Genomic DNA, 22,951 nt, shown 5'->3' with positions numbered 1-22,951 from the left:
ATGGCTCCCCCCCTTTCAAAACCTGATCGCTCTCTCAAAAGAGGGCGGAACGAAGCAGATAACTTTTTTTCGAAAAAGAAAGCAACATTTGCCAAATTTCATGTCATCCACAGTGAAGTTCAAGATAAACAAGCCAGAATTCTATCTCCATTCATGGTATCGAAATGCTTAACAGAAGCTTTGGGCCCCTGCTACAAAGTGTCAGAAATGACCAGTGGCGATTTATTGCTGGAACTCCGAGACAATATCCCAACCACCAAACTCTGTAACATAGTGTCTATTGGGGACACACCTGTCTCCATCACTGCACACCGATCACTTAACACTGTCCGTGGCGTCATCTCAGAAAATGATTTTCTACATCTCACAGAGAAAGAAATGCTGGAAGGCCTTTCCGACCAAAACGTCATTGATGTGTACCGAATCAAAATCCGCAAGGACAACAAAGAAGTAGATACCAAACACCTGGTCCTGACTTTCAACACATGCACATTGCCTGAAAGCATCGACGTTGGATACCTTAAAGTAAATATAAGGCACTACATCTTTAACCCTCGAAGGTGCTTCAATTGTCGGCGGTTTGGCCACGGATCACAGAGTTGCCGCGGCCGCAAAACTTGCGCGAAATGCGCGTCAAAGGACCACCATTCTGAGGAATGTGACGCAGCTCTACGCTGCGCTAACTTTGAAGGCGACCATGCTGCGTACTCCAGGGCATGTCCGTCCTGGAAGAAGGAGAAGGAAATAATCACCATAAAGACAAAGGAAAATATATCATTTCGAGAAGCAAGAAAGCGATTCGCACTCACGAACACTCTCTCTTTCACAGCAAAATCCAACTTCGCTGATGTGGTGCGCAGGGGCGTAGCACCACACAACACTCCGGCACCTGCTGCGGCCACTTTCACCGAGCCTAGGGCAGGGCCATCCACGCCCCAGGTAGGGACAGCGAAGGCTGCCCTGCCATCTTCAAAGCAGGGAGCGCCGGTCCATGGGTCGGCATCCCGCAGGGCTTCCCCCCTTCGGTGGAGGCCTGAAACCCACACACCCGCGGCTTCACCGCTGTTTTCCAGCACCTCTGACGAGGTGATGGATCTAACCCCGAGCCCGCCTGCTTTACAGTGGCGGAACAGCTCTCTTGAGCGGAAGAAGGACAGGGCCCTCATAAAGGGCCCAGAAAATAAGTAAACCCTTTATCGTTCCTACCCCAAACATAAACATGGCTTTTCTAGTTCAGTGGAATTGTAGAGGACTGTTGAAGAATTACAATGATATAACAGATATTTTAGCGTCAATGTTGCCTGTTGCTTTATGTCTACAAGAAACAAATCTTGGTCCACAACACATGAATATCCTGAAACATTATAACACATTTAGACGAGATCGCGAGCAGGCAAATAAACTCTCAGGAGGCGTCGCGATTGTCGTTCAGAGCGGCGTCCCTGCTCAAGAGATCAGACTCAAAACAAAACTGGAGGCAGTTGCGGTCAGCATTGCCAGCTACAAAACCATAACTATCTGTTCTGTATATCTTCCTCCACATATAACATTACCAGTCCGTGACCTACATCAACTCATCAATGAACTGCCAGAACCATATCTAGTAGTCGGGGATTTTAACGCTCACTCCCCTTTTTGGGGCAGCGAACGCTGTGACGCTAGGGGTCAGATGATCGAAGATTTTATTCTCACAAATAATATGTCTTTTAAATACAGAAAAGGCCACATACTATTCCCCAACGTCTGGCAGAATGAGCTGTTAGACTTGTCTTTTAGTTCGCCATCTGTTTTTAACGATTTTAAATGGGATGTTTTAGACAACCCGTATGGGAGTGATCACCTACCAGTTTTTATTAGCTCCCCGCACGGAGGCGACTGCAGCATGCAGACGTTGGTGAGTGGCGACACCACGGGGTTAACCCGAGCATCCGCAGGGACATCCCCGCAGGGGGATGATGGTGAACAATGCGTCACCACGGACCCGAGCATCCGCGCTTAGCCGTGCGTGGCATCGCCGTGTCCGGGGAAAAGGGGATCCTGGTGGTTGAGCCGATGCCGAGCGTTTGGACCCTTAAGACCCCTCGGCGGAGGGAACACACCACTTTGGCCCCAGCTTCCTGTAGACGGCACCTCCGGCCTGACCCGACCGGAGGAAATCGGCAGTCGCCTTTTCCTGTCCTCCCCTCTATCTTTCACTTTCCTATTTCCTTTCTTACAACTTTCCTGTATCCTCCTCTCTTCTTCGTTTTTTCCTCTTTTTCCTGGCGGCGAGGGTTAACCGTGTGTGACTAACTACCCTGAGTTGAGTCATATTAGGTTATAGTTAAGGTGTACAGCTGGCGTTGCCAGGACTTGCTTTCAAGTTCCTGTCGCGTCCCCTTGTTGGACTCCATGGTGGGTGGCTGGCACCATGACCGAAAAACATCAATTTTTTATGGCTCCCCCCTTTCCAAACCTGATCGCTCTCTTAAAAGAGTGCGGAACGAGGCAGCAGACTTTTTTTCGAAAAAGAAACCTACATTCACAAAATTTCATGTAATCCACAGCAACTGTGACGAATAGCAAGCCCGAATAATATCCCCATTCCTTGTTACCAAATGCTTAACAGATACCTTGGGGCCTGGCTACAAGGTGTCAAAAATGGCCAGTGGCGACCTACTTCTCGAACTGCGTGAGGGCATCCAATGCTCAAAACTCTCAAACATCGATTCCATAGGGGACATCCCTGTCTCCATAACTCCCCACCGATCCCTCAACACAGTCAAAGGCGTGATCTCAGAGGCTGACTTTATCCACCTAACAGAAATTGAAATGCTTCAAGGACTATCCGAACAAAATGTAATTGATGTCCACAGGATCAAAATCCGCAAAGATAACAAGGAAATAGACACCAAACACATGGTGCTCACATTTAACATCAGCAGCTTGCCCGAAACAATAGATGTCGGATACTTGAAAGTCAACGTAAGGCATTACATACCCAATCCCCGTCGCTGTTTCAATTGCCAGAAGTTTGGCCATGGCTCACAGAGCTGCCGCGGTCGCAAAACCTGCGCGAAATGCGCATCAGAGGACCACAAGTCTGAGGAATGCGACGCAGCACTACGCTGCGCAAACTGCGAAGGCGACCATGCTGCGTACTCCAGGGCGTGTCCGTCCTGGAAAAAGGAAAAAGAAATCATCACCATTAAGACCAAAGAAAACATTTCATTCAAAGAAGCGAGGAGGCGTTTTGCGCTTACCAACACATTCTCCTTCACAGCGAAACCTAACTTCGCTGATGTGGTGCGCGGGGGCGTAGCACCACACAGCGCTCCGGCACCTGCCGAGGCCAGTTCTACTGCGCCTGGGGCAGGGCCACCCACGCCCCAGGCAGGGACAGCGAAGGCTGCTCTGCCAACTCCAAGCCAGGGAGTGCCGGCCCATGGTTCGACATCCCGCAGGACTTCCCCCCGTCGGGGGAGGCTTGACACTCACCCACCCGCGGCTTCCCCGCGGTCGTCCAGCACCTCTTGCGAGGTGATGGACCAAACTCCCAGCCCGCCTGCTTTACAGCGGCGGAACAGCTCCCTTGAGCGGAAAAAAGACAGGACCGTCATAACGGCCCCAGAAAATAAGTAAACTCTCAATCGCTCCTATTCCAAACATAAATATGGCTTTTCTAGTTCAGTGGAACTGTAGAGGAATGTTGAGGAACTACAGTGACATAAAAGATATTCTAGGGTCAATCTCGCCCGTAGCTTTATGTCTTCAGGAGACCAATCTTGGTCCACAACATGCAAATATCCTGAAACACTATAAAACTTTTAGACGCGATCGTGAGCAGGCAAATAGACTCTCTCGAGGCGTCGCGATTGTCGTGCAAAGCGGCGTCCCTGCTCGAGAAATCACACTCAAAACAAAGCTTGAAGCTGTTGCGGTCAGTGTCGTCAGCCATAAATCAATTTCTATCTGTTCTGTATATATTCCTCCACATTTTACATTAACAGTCCACGATTTACAAGAACTCGTCAATGAACTTCCAGAACGGTATCTAGTAGTTGGGGACTTTAACGCTCACTCCCCTTTTTGGGGAAGCGAGCACCGTGACTCTAGGGTCAAATAATTGAAGATTGTATCCTCACAAATAAGGTATGTCTTTTAAATGCAGAAAAAGCCACATACTGCTCCCCTACCTCAGGAAAAATGACCTTTTTAGATTTGTCGTTTAGTTCACCTTCTGTTTTTAATGATTTTAACTGGGACGTCATTGACAATCCATATGGCAGCGATCACCTCCCTGTACTAATCACTTTAACATCCCCACCGGAAATAATCCCCACAAGGCCACGTCGCTGGAAGCTCCACCTCGCCGACTGGTCACTTTTTAGAGCAAAGGCAACTTTAGAAAATATAGGTTTTAGAAAATCTTACTATCGACCAGATAAACGAAAAGTTTACTAATTGTATCATAACTGCCGCACTCACAGCTATTCCTCAGTCGTCAGGAGTGACGCGACAAAACCATAAAGTATGGTGGACAAAAGAATGTAAAGAAGCTAAAAAACAACAAAACAGAGCTTGGGGTAAATTCCGTAGGTATCCGACACATGAAAATCTCTTAATTTTTAAAAAGGCAAAAGCTAAAGCTCGGTACGTCCGTCGCAGTGCCGAGAAAGCTTCATGGCAGAATTATGTTTCATCTATCAACAGTCAGATCCCATCTAAAAAAATGTGGGACCAGGTTCGAAAATTAAACGGCAGCTTTTCACCATTCACAATTCCGCTTTTAACAACACCTGACACACAAACAAGCATAGAGGAACAGGCAGACATATTGGGGGAACATTTCACTGCAGTTTCAAGTTCATCACACTACACGCAGTCCTTTTTAAAATACAAAAATACAGCTGAAAAACAGAGGCTGCCAACAACTGGAGGTGCAAATGAAAAATACAATAGTCTAATTACCCTCCAAGAAATCAACAGAGTACTTTCTGCCGGAAAAAAAACTGCTCCAGGACCCGACCATATACATTATGAAATGCTTGAACATCTTTCTGAGCCTGCCATAGAAGCACTTTTAAGATTCTTCAACACAGTTTGGATGTCAGGGAAAATACCTGAAGCCTGGAAGAAAGCTATTATTGTACCGTTTCTTAAACCTAGTAAACCCCCAACCTCTCCTAGCAGTTATAGACCCATAGCCTTAACCAGTTGCCTCGCCAAATCCTTCGAAAGTGTCCTAAATATAAGACTAACCTTTGTTCTTCAATCCTGTGAACTGCTTGATATCCATCAGTGTGGATTTAAAAAAGGATGCTCCACTACAGATCACTTAGTCCGCCTTGAAAATACTGTCAGAGAAACTTTTATACACAAACAACACTGTCTTAGCGTCTTTTTTTATTTAGAAAAAGCATATGATACAACCTGGAGGTTCGGGATTCTCCAGGACTTAGCTGAGCTCCGTGAGCATCCGTGGCAGAATGCTCAACTGTATTAAAGACTTTTTGTCTAACCGCTCATTTAATATCCGCCTAGGCTCGACCCTTTCGAGGGACTTCATTCAAGAAAATGGAGTTCCTCAAGGGTGCATTTTAAGCACAACTCTCTTCGTTGTAAAAATGAATTCTATTAGAAAAATAATACCAAGGTCCATTATGTATTCAATATATGTTGATGATCTTCAGATAGCATGTACATCTTCCAATATATCCACATGCGAACGACAAGTACAGCTTACAATCAACAAAATGGCAACATGGGCAGGCAAGAATGGTTTCCAGTTCTCAACACAGAAAACAGTGGCCGTACTTTTTTTACTCAAACGAGGCTTGCACACAAACCCAACATTACACCTCAACCAAACCGAGCTGCCTTTAAAAAACGAACACAAATTTCTAGGCATCACCTTCGATAAAAAACTTACTTTCCTGCCTCACATCAACGCACTGAAGAAGAAGGCGTCGCTAGCACTGAACATACTTAAAGTCCTATCACGCAAACACTGGGGTTCTGATCGGGTATGTCTTTACACATTTATCGCTCTGTAGTACGTTCCATTCTAGATTATGGTTGCATAGTGTATGGATCAGCAAGGCCATCGTACTTGAAGCGACTGGATCCTGTGCACAATTTGGGATTGCGCCTTTCAACTGGTGCATACAGGACGTCGCCAATAAAAAGCCTGTACGTAGAAACCAATGAACCACCACTTGCAGACAGAAGAACAACGCTCACATGCTCATACATTTTAAAGATCCGTTCCCTGCCTAAACACATCTGTTACCCACTCGTTACAAAGTGCCCATCCCGAACACTATTTACCAACAGACCCCTCGCAATCAGGCCACTTCTTCTCCGGTTTGAAGAGAAATGCCAAGAACTAGATATAATGGACACATTGCCTAATATTGCCCGCAAACGTGATCCACTCCCGTCTTGGTACTGCCTACCATCTGTGTGCGACTTCACATTAACACAATTTCAGAAGAAACATACACCGCATGAACAGATATTACAAGAGTATTTAGCACTAAACGAAAAATACGGAGAATACGAAGCATTTTATACCGATGGATCAAAATCGGCGCACTACGTGGGAAGTGCTGTAGTTCAGAATAATTGGGAAAAAATAGTACGGCTACCTGAGTGTGCATCCATTTTCACCGCCGAGTGTTACGCAGTCTTGCTAGCTGTAGAAAAAATAATAAATGAGAACATTCAGAACAGTATCATTTGCACTGATTCTCTGAGCATACTAATCTCACTTCACCATAGAAATGCAGTGACACCACTAATTGGTGATATCATACACAACATAACAAGCGCCACAATACAGGGACAATACATAAAATTTTTCTGGGTCCCCAGTCACATTGGAATCACTGGCAATGAGAAGGCAGATGAATGTGCTGGAAAAGCTCGGAACAAAGAAATAAAGAAAGTGTACATTCCTTACAAAGATGGTATGAGGTTGGTGCAGTGCAAATTAAGGAATAAATGGCAGTCGCAATGGAATATCGAAAGAAATAATAAGCTACATTTAGTAAAACCCATCCTAGGGGAATGGAAATCATGCTCACACCAAAAACGATTCATCGAAGTTATTTTATGCCGTCTCCGTATTGGACACACACATCTCACACACAACTTCCTGCTAACAAAGAAAGACAAACCTGTTTGCGAGCAATGCGGACATGAAGTTACCGTAAACCACATACTACTATCATGCACAAAACTTGAATCAGTAAGGAAAAAATATTTTGCTACATTTTACAAAGAACATATTCCATTTCATCCAGCGTTGATTTTAGCTGAACATACACCCGTTAGTATGCTTGATGTTTTTAGCTTTTTAAAGGAAGCCGGTGTTATTCAAAAACTGTAAAGTTCTTACCCTGTGCTTCTGTACTTAAAACGATACACCTCAGCCACTTTCTCAGTCCTGAGAAGGAGGCTGAGGTTTTTATCTGAGTAGTTGGTGGCCTCGAGATCCTTGGCAAGCCAAGGATGTCCACGGAGGTTAACCAACTTTTAAAAGCTTCTGCAAACAGCCATTTCTAAAGTGTTTGTATTTAATCAGCCAGGTAATAAAAATAACTTTTAGGCCCTTTACACCACCGTTTTTATACACTTTGTCTTCAAACTTTGCTCGAGCCAATTTTACTAAACCTTGTTCTTGGCGCATGATAGCCTTAGCCGCTTATGCGCCATTAAACACAACACAACACAGTTTTTATTAGCCTATCATCCTCACCTGCCATCCTCCCAACTAAACCACGACGATGGAGGCTCCATTTAGCTGACTGGGCATTATTCAGAGAAAAAGCCTGTTTACAAAGCATTTTCGCAGACACACTTAGCGTAGACGAACTAAATGAAAATCTCACGAAGTGTATCATCGATGCCGCACGCCTAGCTATTCCCCAGTCCACAGGAGTAGTGCGCCAAAACCGCAAGGTTTGGTGGACACAAGAATGTAGGATAGCGAAAAAACATCAAAATAAAGCCTGGGGCGTCTTTCGAAGGTATCCAAGTCACGAGAATCTCATAAGTTTCAAAAAGGCAAAAGCTAAAGCCCGATATATACGTCATAACGCTGAAAAAACTTCTTGGCAAAGTTACGTGTCCTCCATAAACAGCACAATAACAGCAAAAAAATGTGGGAGCAGGTTAGAAAAATAAATGGCAGCTACTCCCTATTCACAGTTCCTCTTCTAACAGACCCCTCTGTGCAGACGAGCATTAAAGAACAAGCAGACATTATGGGTGAACATTTTTCGACAGTTTCTAGTTCGTCACACTACACACAGTCATTCTTAGCATACAAAAACACAATCGAAAAACAGACTCCCTACGGCAGGCAGCACAAAGGAACCCTACAATAATTTGATTACACTTCAGGAAATTCAGAGAGTACTGTCTATAGGTAAACAAACTGCACCAGGTCCTGATGAAATTCATTATGAAATGCTGTCTCATCTATCTGGACCCTCTGTAGAAGTTCTCCTACAATTTTTTAACAAATTATGAGTGGAAGGAAAAATAGCAGCAGCTTGGAAAAAAGCTATTATTGTTCCATTCCTAAATTCAGGAAAACCACCAACCTCCCCTGGCAGTTACAGGCCTATAACTCTTACAAGCTGTCTAGCCAAATCTTTTGAAAGTGTTCTCAATATTAGGTTAATGTTTATTTTAGAATCTCGTGAGCTTCGTGATGTCCACCAGTGTGGTTTTAGAAAAGCATGCTCCACAGTTGACCATCTCGTCCGCCTGGAAAACGCGGTCCGAGAGGCGTTTATACACAGACAACACTGCCTTGCTGTCTTCTTCGATATGGAGAAGGCATATGACACAACATGGAGGTTCGGGATTCTTCGTAACTTGGCAGAGCTTGTCATCCGCGGGAGAATGCTAAAATGTTTAAGCGACTTCGTGTCGAACCGTTCATTCCAAGTTCGTCTCGGTTCTACCCTCTCGAACAATTTCATCCAGGAGAATGGTGTGCCTCAGGGATGCATTTTAAGTACTGCATTGTTCATAGTAAAGATGAATTCGTTATCCAAAATAATTCCCCAGTCCATTATGTACTCAGACTACGTCGATGACGTCCAGATTTCGTGCACATCATCTACCTTATCAACTTGTGAGAGACAAATACAGCTTACCATAAACAAATTAGCAATCCGGGCTGACAGAAATGGTTTTAGGTGTTCCCCGCAAAAAAGAGTTGCCGTTCTTTTCTCACTCCAAAGAGGACTGCAGATTGATCCCACCCTCCGCTTAAATGGAGCCGTACTTCCAGTAAAACAAGAACACAAATTTTTAGGCCTAACTTTCGACAAAAAGCTCACGTTCCTACCGCACATAAACGCCCTAAAAAAGAAAGCAACCAAATCCCTGAATATACTTAAAGTGCTGTCACGAAAGGGTTCTGATAGGATGTGCCTATTGCACATCTATCGGTCAGTAGTGCGCTCGTCCTTAGACTATGGATGTATAGTATAAGGGTCTGCGAGGCCATCGTACCTTAAAAAGCTAGACCCAGTACAGAACCTTGGTTTGCGCCTAGCAACTGGGGCGTACAGAACATCCCCTGTAAATAGTCTTCATGTAGAAGCAAATGAGCCACCCCTCAACATAAGGAGAACAATGCTTACCTGTGCTTATGTACTTAAAATAAGGTCGTTGCCCAAACATCTGTGTTGCCCCATAGTTACTAAATGCCCATCCAGAATACTCTTTACCAATAAACCTCAAGCTGTCAGACCACTCCTGCTCCGCTTCGAGGAAAAATGTCAAGAAATAAACATACTAGACGCACTTCCCGATGTTGCACGGAGACCTGATCCGTTGCCACCTTGGTGCACGTTTCCTGATGTATGCGATTTTGCACTAACACACATTCACAAAATACAAACCCCACAGGAATACATCCAGCAAGAGTTTTGTGCAGTACGAGAAAAATACAATAATTATGCCGATTTCTACACGGATGGTTCTAAAACAGCACTATATGTAGGGAGTTCGATAGTACAAGGTAAATGGGAGAAAGTAGTCAGGCTGCCCCAGTGCGCTTCAATTTTCACAGCAGAATGCTTCGCCATTGCTGTAGCTGTAGATCACATAATGAAGAAAAACATAAAGAACAGTGTTATCTACACTGACTCCCTCAGCGTAATTACAGCAATAAACCCCAAGAATGCAGTCGAACCCATAATAGGAAACATAATACACAATGCGGTAAAAGCTCACACACAAGAACGTACAATAAAGTTCTGCTGGGTTCCTAGTCACGTGGGAATCAGCGGCAACGAGAGAGCTGATGCATGTGCCGCACTTGCCCGCAATCGTGAGATAAAACAAGTAAACATACCGCATAGGGACTGCATGAGGCTGGTTCAAAATAAACTTAGAGGGAAATGGCAAGCTTCATGGGACAACGAGGTAAACAACAAGCTGCACTTGGTAAAGCCCGTCTTGGGAGAATGGAAGACCTGCAGGCACCAGGAACGCTTTATGGAAATAATTTTATGTCGTCTCCGCATTGGTCACACACACATTACACATAATTTCTTACTAACGAAACAAGACAAACCACTCTGTGAAAGATGTGGAGGCGAGCTCACAATAAATCATATTTTACTCTCATGTTCATATCTCGGAAAACTAAGGAAGAAACACTTTATTAAGTTTTATAAAGAATGCATTCCTTTACACCCTGCGTTGCTCTTAGGTGAAAATGCCATTGTTAACCCTTCTTGTGTTTCTAGCTTTTTAAAAGAAGCAGGTCTTCTTGAGAAACTGTAAATTTTAATCCACCATTTCGCTTTTTATATAATACACTTCAGCCTTGTTCTCATCCCCGAGAAGAAGTCTGAGGTCTTTATTTGATTGGCTGGGAACCTCAATTTCCTTGCCTAGCCAAGGACCGCTGATGAGGTTATCCGGCCTCCTTAAAAGCTTTTACTTGTAGATAGTTCTAAAAATTTTCTTCTCTCTCTTATTACTCGGTACAAGAAACTTTATACCCTGTACACCATTTTTTCACATAACAGCACAAATCTGCATAAAAGAAATATCCTATACCTTGAGCTTGGCGCATGATAGCCTTAGCTGCTTATGCGCCATTAAACCCAACACAACACAACACATTTGTCGACGAAAATAAAGTTTATCCTCCTCCTCCTGGAATGAACAAAGGCGCGTCTAGTGAATACGCGCGTCTAGTGTCTTCGCTCACTCTCATCCTCCTCCCCTCCCTTGCAGTCAGGTTTAGGTGTCCATCGAGATATGAGGGACACATACATTTCCTTTCCTCAAAAACCAATTTGCCGACCAGCGAGGCATAGAACCGAATGGGCGATGGCGTTCTATGGACTCCCTGGCAGCGTTGCAAGACGCTGTCGCGTTCCACTTAAGCTTAACATCTTAACCACACATCAGTGACCACACTTTAGGAGAAAAAAGTGCACCCCTGAATTTTGACGGGTGTCCACCGAGATATGTGAGACAGTTACTGCGTAATTTCCTATCCTCAAATACAATTTTCATTTTCTTCATTACGGGCCCTCTTTGTCTTCTTTCACTCCCACTTCCTCCCTTCCTCTACGGTGCGGTTCAGGTGTCCACCGAGATGACACAGAATTACAGCGCCATTTCCTTTCCTCAAAAAGCGTTGCGTTCAAAGGGCAAGGCATCGCGCCGAACAGGTGGTGGCGTTCCGTGGACTCCCTGGCAGCGCTACAACACACTGTCGCGTTCCACTCATAAAGGCGAAGCTTAATCATCATTAATTACCAGTTAATTAGTATTCAGGTAATAATAAGTAATTAACCATTAATTAGTGATTTGTCATCACTTAGTAATTAGTACTCAATTATATGTGACGCCACCAGTGCCACAGAGGCAGTCAAAGTGGTGCGGAAAACGCTTTGGCTTCTACGCACTTTAGACAGTCAAAGTGCCCCCTGAATTTCTTTGTTCGGATTCGGCCCATGTCTCTTGGCAACTATCGTCGATACCGTGGAATATCAAGTTCTATCGGCGTGAACGATCTTCAAATTCGTTCAATCTCCGATCAAGTGCTACGATATGAGCAACACTTTCGACCTGAGGCGCCTCGGATTTGCGAATACTGTAGTAAATTTCAGGTTCTCTATCTTCCTTGCACCAGGGGTGCCCCGTCAGAGACGGTCTCACGATGAGTTGAGACGCAGGGATAAAGGGAATACTTGAAGATTTATCTACAGATATTTACATAACTTACAAATTTAGGCACTGGAGACAAATTAAACGGCAAAAAGAGAAAACAACAAAAAGGTGGAACTGGCTAACACTAGGGAAGGCCCCTACACGGCATAGCCGAAGATGCATAGCACCTGACCTTTGAAGTTTGAAGTTTATTTCAGGCAGACGTGATACAAATGTACAGGTCTGTCTAAGAGGCTGACAAAAAGGCACAGATGCCTGACGAGTGTCAGCCTCTCGAATGTCGATGGGCTATCTTTTCGGGCCCCAAATTCAACACGAGCGGAGGAAGTCGCAATAGCTCTCGCTGCCGCCGATCCAAAATCGAAAACGGTTATTACAGACTCTCGCCGGGCCTGTGAACATTATCTTGCAGGCGAAATATCACCTCTGGCCTCGCAAATTCTAAGACGCGCTCTCGCCGATCCAACTCGCACAAAAGTGATCTGGGCTCCTGGCCACCAGGGTCTACGAGGCAATGAGGCCGCTGATGCGGCCGCCCGAGCGCTCACACACCGGGCTCCTCATCCTAGCTCTCATGGCTCAGAAGCTCATAAACCGCTTCTGCGGTTCCGCGAAATCCTAATTTATTATTGCGACAGCCACCGTCTCTACCCGGCACCTGCCAAGGGGCTGAGTAAGGCGGAGGAGCGAACTCTGCGGCGCCTGCAGACAGGAACCCTTCTCTGTCCTGCAATAGCAAAACACTTCGATCCGAACACAGATGGGCGCTGCCCGCACTGTGGAGAGATCTGCGATATCTTTCACATGGTGTGGGCATGTACTCAGAATCCTCACCTTCCCCCCTCCCCCACCCCCACCCGAGAGGCATGGGAGACTGCCCTCCTCAACTGCTCCACACTGGAGTCCCAAAGGGCTCTGGTCAAGCGGGCGCGAGACGGGGCCTCGTCATGCGGTGTCCCGGACTAAGGATACCGACCATGCAGCAGGGTTATTTATTTTTTTTTTTTTAACCCTCAAGCTCTCTTGATTAAAGTTTTTCACCACCACCATCAGCCTCTCAATACACACAGCACCTCAGCATACGGTGAAGGAAAAGAAAGGAAAATGTGGACATAAAAACGGTTGCAGGCACTGAATTATAGGTGAAAAAAACGAAACGAAAAAAAAACATGCAGCGATACAAAACGTGATGCAAAGGTAAGAAACTAGCACTCAAAAAGCAAGAAATGTACGAAGTCGTCTTTTCTACTATGACATTTAGTAGGCATTCAACTTCTTTTTGAAAACCCCTATGGACGGTGATTGATTTACAATTGTCATGATGGCTGGGTGACGATTTAACAAATCGTGTATAACAAAGGATTGCTTTTGCATGCCATAATTTGCGCGTATTTTACATATGTTGTAAGCTGTGCACCTTGTGTTGTAGCTGTGTTCTTTCAGCAGATATTTTCGGAAAAATTCAGTTTCATTAAGCTTGACTGCGCGGAATATGGCAATTGCAGTTTTTCTGTTTACCAGGTTTTCGATAGTTAGCACAGTGTTCTTCTTGAAAAGTGCGGCAGAATGAGTCCTGTAAGGTGCATTTTCTATAATGCGTACTATTCGTTTCTGTAATGTATATAACCTATCTAGGTTATAGCTCAGAACCCTTTTTTCCGGCTCCGGGGTCCCGTTTTAAAGCCCTAAAGGGCCGGTCCACATTTGGTAGCTTCCAATCATGTTGCGCTCTTAACATGATAGGTTCTTCAAGGGCATGGCCAGCCCTCCAGCTTCTATAAGGTAAACCATCATCTCCATATCAAAATAAAAGCAAAAACAAACACGAACGCACAGTCGTGTCAGCACGTGCGGGGTAGAACATTCTCTCCCTCGCAAAATCAAAATAAAAACGAACACAAAAACACACTCGTGCGAGCACGTACCATCGGTTTCTCCAATGAGCCCCGACCGTGGCGTCGCCTCGGAATTGGGGATTATGGGGCTTAAACGGACAGTTACCGCTGTGACTGCCACTGCGAGCTCGGACACGGCCGCTTGGTGCAAAGCGCAAAGCGTGGCTGCGTTCCAAGGCGACTTAGCCTTCCCAAGGCTGTTTACTCGGCATCTCACCTACACTCGGTCAGTAGCGTCACCCAACTCAGGCCTTCGCTGTACCCGGCTAGCCGCGCTGTCGCCGGCTGTTCCTCATCTTTATTGTCCCCCTCACGCGTTCCGTCCGGCAGTGTTTAATCTTCAGGAATTCTGCAGACTTTTCGAACCAGACGTTCGTCGCGAGTTCGTGCCTCGGTTGGTGTCCGTTAAGACGAGGGGATTAAGACAAGAGGGACGGGGGGGGGGGGGGGGGGGGTCGTGTGACGGCTCTTGAGTCCCATAGCTGTCACCGCTCTTTTGCCTAGCCGGCGCGAATCGGTACCGCGGGGCGAGGGACACCCGTACTTCCCGGCGCATTCGCGAGCGGCCGCGTTCCGAGCAAGGAGACGCTTCGCTTTTAGTGCCCCCAGCCGCCCCCTCACGCCGGTGGGGTCCATTGAAGACGGCAGCGGCGGGGTTGTGAGGGAGAATTACCGGTCCCGATGACCCTGTGTGCATTACCGATACCTTACAACTGTTTTCCAGTGCACTGAGACAACATCATTATCTGCAATCTGCAGCTGCATTGAATTTTCGGCCACCCTAATTTCATTAAGTGCTGTCATAACTTCGTTGTGCCTAGAATCCATTTTATCATCTGAAGATTTCATTAGTCAGACTAATTCATTAGTCAGATTTCATTAGTCAGACTAGGACGCCTCCTCAGAGGGTCCAGGACTCAACGTCACCGGACATTATTAACAACTTCACGACGTGAACCCAATCACAAGTCAAAGAGAGCAACACTTGTGGGCATGAAAGTACTAGCAAAAAAATATCGTTAGATTTTTTGAAAAAGAGTTCAGGAGCTGAACCTACCTGCACCAAGAAACAAAATGGCGTTTGATTCATGTTCGCTGTTGCCGTACTTCCATGCCCACTAAGAGGATTCCAGGAGCGCCGGAGATGATGCATCTGTCGATGCCGATGTCTGGTCCAAGGAGGGCTGCGGTAAGTGGTCTTGAAAGAAGGGGGCCGTTCTCTAGCAGCGAAAGGGTCCGGCTGGCGATGAATCGGAAGGCTGGAGGCTGTCATCCGGCGTCAGCAGCAATGGACGCAACTGCGCATCCCCAACCCAACCCGGGAGGAATGGGAGGCGACCCTGCTCGGCTGCCACGACTTACAGGCCCAACAAGCCTTAGTCGGGCGCCCCCGGGCGGCGGCAACCGCCACTGGGGTCCCATACTAGGGACCTCCACCTAGTGTTTGTAAGGATCGGTCCCTTACGGGCTGATCCAAACATACCTCCTGTTCATTCGTAATAAATGTTTTCACCACCACCACCAGTCGTGGCACCGACACGATGATTCCACGGGGCAAGCAGGATCAAGATCTGCACCAAGAAGTTCACCTCTTTTTTTCAATCACTGACTGACTTCGAAAAAAAAACTTGCAGCACACTATACAAATTGCAGCACCTTGCTATTATGTTAATATGTAAATAGATTTATTGCCAGTGTACCTGTCCCCCTGTCCTTTCTACTATCCCCTCACCTCTTTCATTTCACTTCTACACACTGCCTACTATCCTTTATTTCCGCTGCCCCAGCTGAGGTGCTTCCAGTAGCGACCGATGGCAGATGTATCCGCGGCAGGATGATGGGCTGTTTGAGCGACTTCCTGACCAATCGCACGTTCAGAGTCCGCCTAGGCGCAACCTTCTCCAACACTTTTATTCAAGAAACTGGTGTACCCCAAGGGTGCATCCTCAGCACGACCTTATTTGTCATCAAAGTGAACGCCATAGGAAAAGTAATACCAAAATCCATAATGCACTCAGTTTACGTAGACGACCTCGAAATAGCATGCAGGTCTTCCAGCATACCTACCTGTGAGCGTCAGATACAAATAACAATAAATAAACTGGCTACCTGGGCAGATAGTAGTAGTAGTAGTAGTAGAAGACGTTTATTCGGCCAAAATTTACAGGTCGAGCATATCGACCGCCTGGGCGACCAGAAGTCGCTGTTCTTCCTCCCCTTCAGCGCCAAGCCAGTCGAGCCAGGTGGTGATGGATAAAGAAGGTGGGGGGTAGGAACCCGACTGCTGAGCAGCCGGGCAATAGAAGAGGCAATGGGCAAGGTCCGCATAGATACAGGGGCAGTTGGGACAGGAAGGGTCCGATCGATAGCGATAGAGAAAGAGGCGAGACGGGGTGATGATTGCATTCATTTGAACGTGCCGAAGAAGGCGAGCCTCCGGCACTGTGAGTGATGGATGAGGGGGAGGGTAAAGGCGTTTGTCGAGGCGGAGCTCGAGGTAGACCTCTTTTATGGTGCGGCGAAGGGTGAGTCTCCCACCGTCCTCCGAGGGCTTGGGCCAGGGGATCAACGGTGCCCGGAAAAGTGTGTCACGGGCGAGCTGATGAGCCAGCTCATTGCCGTCAATCCCTGAATGCCCAGGGACCCAGCGGAGGAAAACGATGGAAGGCTGCAAAGCGGAGACCGCTCGTTCGACCTCCTGTTGAAGAGAAGGGGTTAGGGTGCGTTTCTGTATGTGGTGTATAGCGGCTTGTGAGTCTGAATAGACTGTGTACTCTTGAAGAGAGGGAAGGAGGGCAAATGACTGGAGGGCATGCGCAATGGCGAGGACCTCGAGGGACAATGCATCCGGAGGGCGTAGAAACGGCCCGCTGGTGTGAGTTTCAGGAGCGGGGAGGTGGGGGTGGTACAGGGCGTAGCCGCAGGAACCTCGAGGAGCCACGAAGGAGGCATCCGTGTAAGCTACACCCTGGGTATCAAAGAGAGGGGAATGGTGCTGTGCGGCCGCATGACGACGGCCGGCGTGCAGAACGGGGGACATGTTGGACGGAAGGGGGAGGATCCGAAGATTGGGAGCCGGGGTGGGAATAGGAGAGGTGAACGGGGCGCAGGGAATGGGCGAGATACCCGCTTGAGTCAGTAACCACTGACCCTGACGGGTAAGGGAAAGCCGGGCAATCTGCGAGTCATGATGGAGAGAGAGCAGAGAACGGAGAGGATGAAAGAGGCCTGTTGCAAAGATCTTTGCAGTAGAGGTAGTGATAGGGAGGTTGAGAGCTGCCTTGTAGAGGCCCACAAGGGCAGTCTCAAGAGCGTTAAGTTGAGTCTGATTGAAGGAAACGTAGGGTGCAAAGTACAAGACCTTGTTGAGGGCCAGCGCGTGGGCAACTCGGCACGCATGAGCCTCGTGGAGACCTGAGCGCCGAGTGACCACGCGCCGCAGGAGGTGAGTTACGGAGTGGCAGGTGGTGACAGCACGGTGGAGGGCTTGCACGTTCTTGGCTGCATGCAAAGGAAAGCCAAGAAGTTTGCACTGCGTGACGACAGGAATGGGAGAGCCAGAAAGGTGGAGAGAGACGAACTGGTTGTGTGAGCGCTGGTATGAGGAATGGTTGAGGAGAAGGAGCTCGGATTTTTCAGGAGCAGGAGAGAGGCCAGCAGTGGTGAGAAAGGAGTCGATGAGATCTAGGCCACGTTGCAGGGTGTCCTGTACGTGACCAGGAGAGCCAGACGAACACCAGAGAGTGGAGTCATCGGCGTAAAATATATGATGCAGGTCGGGAATTTCAGCTAGCTGGGAGGCGAGAGGGGCCATAGCAAGATTGAAAAGGGTAGGAGAGAGAACAGCACCTTGAGGAGTGCCTCGGGTGAGGTTGTGGGGGTCGGACAGATAGGTGTCGACTCGAAAGCGAGCGACACGTTTAGAGAGGAATGAGTGGATATAACAGTACATGCGGGAGCCACAGTCTAGGGAGGCGAGTTGGGAAAGGATGTGGTCGTAGCAAACACCGTCGAAGGCCTTGCGAACATCGACGGTCACAAGTGCGTGAATTTGAGTGGGGGTAGGTGACAGAAACGTGTGCTGGAGAACCAGAAACATGTCCTGTGCACAGACGTGGCGTCGGAAGCCGATGAGAGAATGAGGGAAGAACTCCCTCGTCTCGAGAAAATTAGAGAGGCGAGTCAGGGCCATTCGCTCAAGGGTCTTACCAACACTTGATGTCAGGGAGATTGGACGGAGGTTATAGAGAGAGGGAGGCTTGCCCGGCTTTGGAATCATAGAAATGAGGGAGGAGGTCCAGGAGCTGGGCAGGCAGCCGCTGTCCCATGCATCATTGTAGGTTTTAAGGAGGAATTCTTTGGCGCAGTCAGGAAGGTTCCGAAGTGTGGTGTATGTAATGGCATCCTCACCGGGATCCGAGCGTGTAGCATTAGCAGCCAGAGCCGATTCGAGCTCCCGGAGAGTGAAGGATTGGTCCAGATCGGGGTTAGGTCCACCGCAGTACACCGGGTAGGAGGGTGCCAGAGGGGGCGGGAGATAGAGAGAGGCGAGCTGATCAAAAACATCGGAGGGAGTTCCTTGAGTGAGGGCTTTAGCTAGAGTGGGAGCTAGGGCAGGCTTAGTGCCAAGGAGGGATTTGAAGAGAGACCATGTGGATCGCGAGTGCAATGCAGAGTCAAGACGGTCACAAAGAGCACTCCAACGAGAGTGCTCGAGTGAGGCGCAGTGGGCGACGATCTCGGCCCGCAGAGCAGTGATCAGGGAAGAAAGTTGGGCATTGTGGGGTTGGCAGCGGAAGGAGCGTTGAAGACGTTTACGGCGACGCAATAAACGGAGTAGGTGAGGATCTGGGTCTGGGACTGGGTGACAAGAGCGAACACGACGGCTACTGGACGTGAGCGCTGCAGTGATGCGCGACGTCCAGTCGTCGTAGGATTGAAAGGAGTCAGAGGCGAGATTAGCGCGGAAGGCGTGCCAGTCAGTATGAGTGACCGGATGACATCGGGGGATGTGGGAAAGAGAGGTGGAAATGTGGACAAGATAGTGGTCACTGAGAAGAGTTTCGGCTGTCACTTGCCAGTGAAACGAAAGTGAACCCCGAGAGAAAGTGAGATCGGGTGTCGTGGGACGCTGTGAGGCAGTGCCCGCTCGAGTAGGGGAGCCAGGAGTATTGAGAAGGGTGAGGTGGCGTTCCTGGGCCAGACAGTGGAGGAGGCGGCCGGGTTTGAGGGTTCGAGGGTATCCCCAGAGTGTGTGAGGGGCATTAAAGTCACCACCAAAGAGGAGATGGGAGTTAGAAGGAAGAGAGTGAAGGAACTTGCCCAGGGCGGAAAATAAAGAGGAGGTAACAGGGGGGTTGTAGAAAGACAAAAGGGCGAGTGAGACGCGGGAAGAAGGGTGGTAATAGACCACACCAACTAAATATTTAAGAAGGACGGAGGGGATATCAAGTGGCTCCACGAGCACGTCGCTACGTACATAAATAGACGCAAGTGGTGTGGCCGTGCGGCATGGTAGGCGCGGTAGCCTGGGACAGTGCGGGCCGTCCGGGTCTCCTGGAGAAGGAGAAAATGGGGCAGGGAGGGGCGGGCGAGTAGATACTGGTGGAGGGGGGTCTTATTATGGCACAGATTTCGGCAGTTCCACTGCACAATCTCGAGGTCCTCGCCAAAAGCCATTATGATAGTGTAGAGGTAGAACTTCGTGAGTGTACGCGTTCCTTCTTATTGTCCGGGGGCAGTGACTCATGCAGGGATTGGAGCGTAGAAGTGAAGGATTCTAATTGTTTGGATTGTGCTTGGAGGGTGGTAAGAATCTGCAGAACCGATGTCTCTAGCTGAACCAAGCGAGTGTGGTGTGCCTGTGTGGTGGTTTCGAGAAGATCAGCCAAAGGGGCGACCTGGGCGGTGGAGGAGGGAGTGGTGAGTGTGGCAAGGTGCTCATTTAGCTTGGTAAGCTGGGCAGATAGAAACGGATTTAGATTTTCCCCTCAGAAAACAGTAGCGGTTCTGTTCTCTTTGAGACGAGGCCTACAGGCCAACACTTGTTGTTGGGCTAGTTGGTAATACATACTTCTGAAGGAACCAGCGCACAAAACACAAGGGACAAGAAAAAGCTCAGCGCTCCTGTCCGTCGTGTACCACCTTTTTCTTGTCCGTTGTGTTTTGTGCGCTGGTGCCTACAGGCCGACCCCGCACTACATCTAAACCAAACCCCATTACCTGTCAAACAAGAGCATAAATTTCTAGGGATAACTTTCGATAAAAAGCGCACTTTCTTGCCACATACCGGGTGTCCCAGCTAACTTGAACCAAGGGTTTAAAAATGAAATATTGGGGTCAGGAGAGTGAAACTACCTGCATATTGGTGACAGGCATTTGGCGCACCACAGGAAATTTTTTGTATTGCAATTACTTAACTAGTAATTAAAATAATTTTTTTAAATTTTTAATATTGACTTTAGACACTAAGTGTGATTCGCAAAGTTGGAGAGCACTTTCAGAAACCCCCATTCCATTATTCGCCATAAAGAAAACCTTACGTGTACCTCTTTTTTCGAGCTCGAAAGAAAGCCCGCGAAATACAAAAAAAACCACGTGACGAGCGCATTCGCGCGCCGCGATCGTGCTGCTCTCAACCGTGCTTTCAGTGAACGAAATCAGCTCCGGTATTCATTCGGCGGCCCCGTTTCAGAGGCAGGCCGATATCTTGGTGGTGGTTTCTTCGGCCGTGTCAGCCAGTTCGCGCGTGACGGTGTAAATTGCAGCGAGTGCGCTGCGCTTTGCAGTCGCGATAAAGACTGCCAAGCTCGAAGTTTTCAAATGAGAGGAGTTTTATTTGCCAGTTGCAAAGAAAATAAAAGTGGCGGTTTATGGCTTGGCTGTGCGGCGATGACAGCCGTGGCATGCGGTTGTCCTGACTCCATTTCATTTCGGTTTCTTACCAATTATAAAAAGTGCTCGAATAGGTCACCTTGTGCGACGATACAGCTATGGCATCTTGTAACCAAATCAGCCGTTGCATTTCGTATGACAGCCTCAGGCATGTTTAAACAGACTTCCGTTATTTTGTCTTTAAGGTCTTGCGGTGTGGAAGTTGGTGTGCTGTACACCTTGTCCTTGATATGACCCCACAAAAAGTAGTCCAGAGGTGTCATATCAGGAGACCTGGCTGGCCAGTTCACGGGACCTAGTCGTCCTATCCATTTCTGCGGGAACGCTGCGTCGAGCCAGGTCCGAGCCTTGGCGCTGCTGTGCGCGGGGGCGCCATCGTGTTGAAACCACACATTTGTGGCCCTGGCGAGCGGTAGATCCGAAAGGAAGTCGTCAACGGGTCCTCTGAGGATATCATTGGTGTAGCGATCTGCTGTCAGCGTCTGGTCGAAAAACACAGGCCCGATCAAACTACCGTCGAAAAGTCCACACCAAACACTAAATGACCACTGGTACTGGTGCTGCGTCTGTAAAACCCAGTAGGGATTTGAATCGCTCCAGTAATGAGCATTGTGCAGGTTCACCTGTGAATTGCGCGAAAAACTAGCTTCGTCACTCCATATCACTTTGTTCAAAAAATCCGGGTCGTCCTGCATCTTTATCAGAATCCAATTAGCAAAATCGGTCCTGTTTTGGAAGTCCCGTGGCAACAGATTTTGATGAAGCTGTACGTGGTACGGATGCAGGCGGTGTTTGCGCAGTATTCGCCAAACTGATGACCTGGAGACTCCGGTATCCTCGCTCACGCTGCGCACGCTTGCTTGGGGTTCCAGAGCGAACAGCGATAAAATATGCGTCTCGAAGTCCTCGTCAAAAACAGGTGCTCTGTGTCGTGTGGACGTAAAACTGCCCATCCGTCGCAGCGTCTCGAAGGCACGCAGGATCGTTACTGAACTTGGCCGCCTGCCTGGGTGCCATTGTTGCATAAGGTCTGCAGCGCGCCTTCTGTTCCCATGACATGCACCTAGAGCCAGAACCATGTCTGCTTTCTCTTCATTTGTAAACGGCATGTCTGCAGTGCTAGTAATCACTACACCAAAGATTCAGTCTCGCATGAGAGTGGCATAAGAAGAGCACACGACAAACTGTGCTTCACCGCTGCTTCCAGCTTTCAAAATCCTCATTAGGAAACTGCAACACACAGCCGCCAACACCTCGCGGCGAAACATTATTCCCTGTATTTCTCTTTTGCTTCTGAGTGACAAAGCAGACTCGCCATCTCAGTATCTTATCAGATTGGGACTAAGTCGTCGTCGCCGGGTGCCAACTAGCTGACGCGGACGAAAAACCCCCGCCAAGATATCGGCCTGCCGCTGCAACGGGGCCGTCGAATAAAGGCCGGAGCTGATTTCGTTCACTGAAAGCACGGTTGAGAGCAGCACGATCGCGACGCGCAAATGTGCTCGTCACGTGATTTTTTTTGTATTTCGCGGGCTTTCTTTCGAGCTCGGAAAAAGAGGTACACGTAAGGTTTTCTTTATGGCGAATAATGGAATGCGGGTTTCTGAAAGTGCTCTCCAACTTTGCGAATCACATTTAGTGTCTAAAGTCAATATTAAAAAATTTAAAAAAATTATCTTAATTACTAGTTAAGTAATTGCGATACAAAAAATTTCCCGTGGTGCGCCAAATGCCTATCACCAATATGCAGGTAGTTTCACTCTCCTGACTCCAATATTTCATTTTTAAACCCTTGGTTCAAGTTAGCTGGGACACCCGGTATAAACAGCTTAAAGTAAAAAAGCTTCCCAGGCCCTCAATGTGCTGAAACTACTGTCAAGAAAACGCTGGGGGTCTGATAGGGCTTCCGTGTTACATATATATCGTTCTCTGGTTCGCTTTAAGTTTGACTATGGGTCCATAGT

The 22,951-nt window shown here is 47.8% G+C and overlaps 1 protein-coding gene across 1 annotated transcript; it reads left to right on the top strand.

Moving 5' to 3' along the window:
• LOC149334565 (uncharacterized) lies at positions 1 to 3,848 on the top strand. Its single transcript, XM_089556275.1, has 2 exons — positions 1 to 198; positions 2,632 to 3,848. The coding sequence occupies exons 1-2, from the start codon at positions 1 to 3 to the stop codon at positions 3,619 to 3,621; spliced, it is 1,188 nt and encodes a 395-aa protein (XP_089412401.1). The 3' UTR covers positions 3,622 to 3,848.
• The last annotated feature ends 19,103 nt before the right edge of the window (positions 3,849 to 22,951 follow it).

This window comes from Amblyomma mixtum, chromosome 8 (assembly GCF_055824585.1).
Source record: "Amblyomma mixtum isolate Tamu chromosome 8, ASM5582458v1, whole genome shotgun sequence".
NCBI classification, from domain to species: domain Eukaryota; kingdom Metazoa; phylum Arthropoda; class Arachnida; order Ixodida; family Ixodidae; genus Amblyomma; species Amblyomma mixtum.
This window is presented reverse-complemented; position numbering and strand designations above follow the sequence as displayed.

Excerpts from the sequence above, each read along its gene's own strand:
- LOC149334565 (XM_089556275.1), top strand. The coding sequence starts at position 1 with ATGGCTCCCCCCCTTTCAAAACCTGATCGCTCTCTCAAAAGAGGGCGG. Across the intron at positions 199-2,631 it reads CTTTGGGCCCCTGCTACAAA|GTGTCAAAAATGGCCAGTGG; the intron begins GTGTCAGAAATG and ends CCTGGCTACAAG.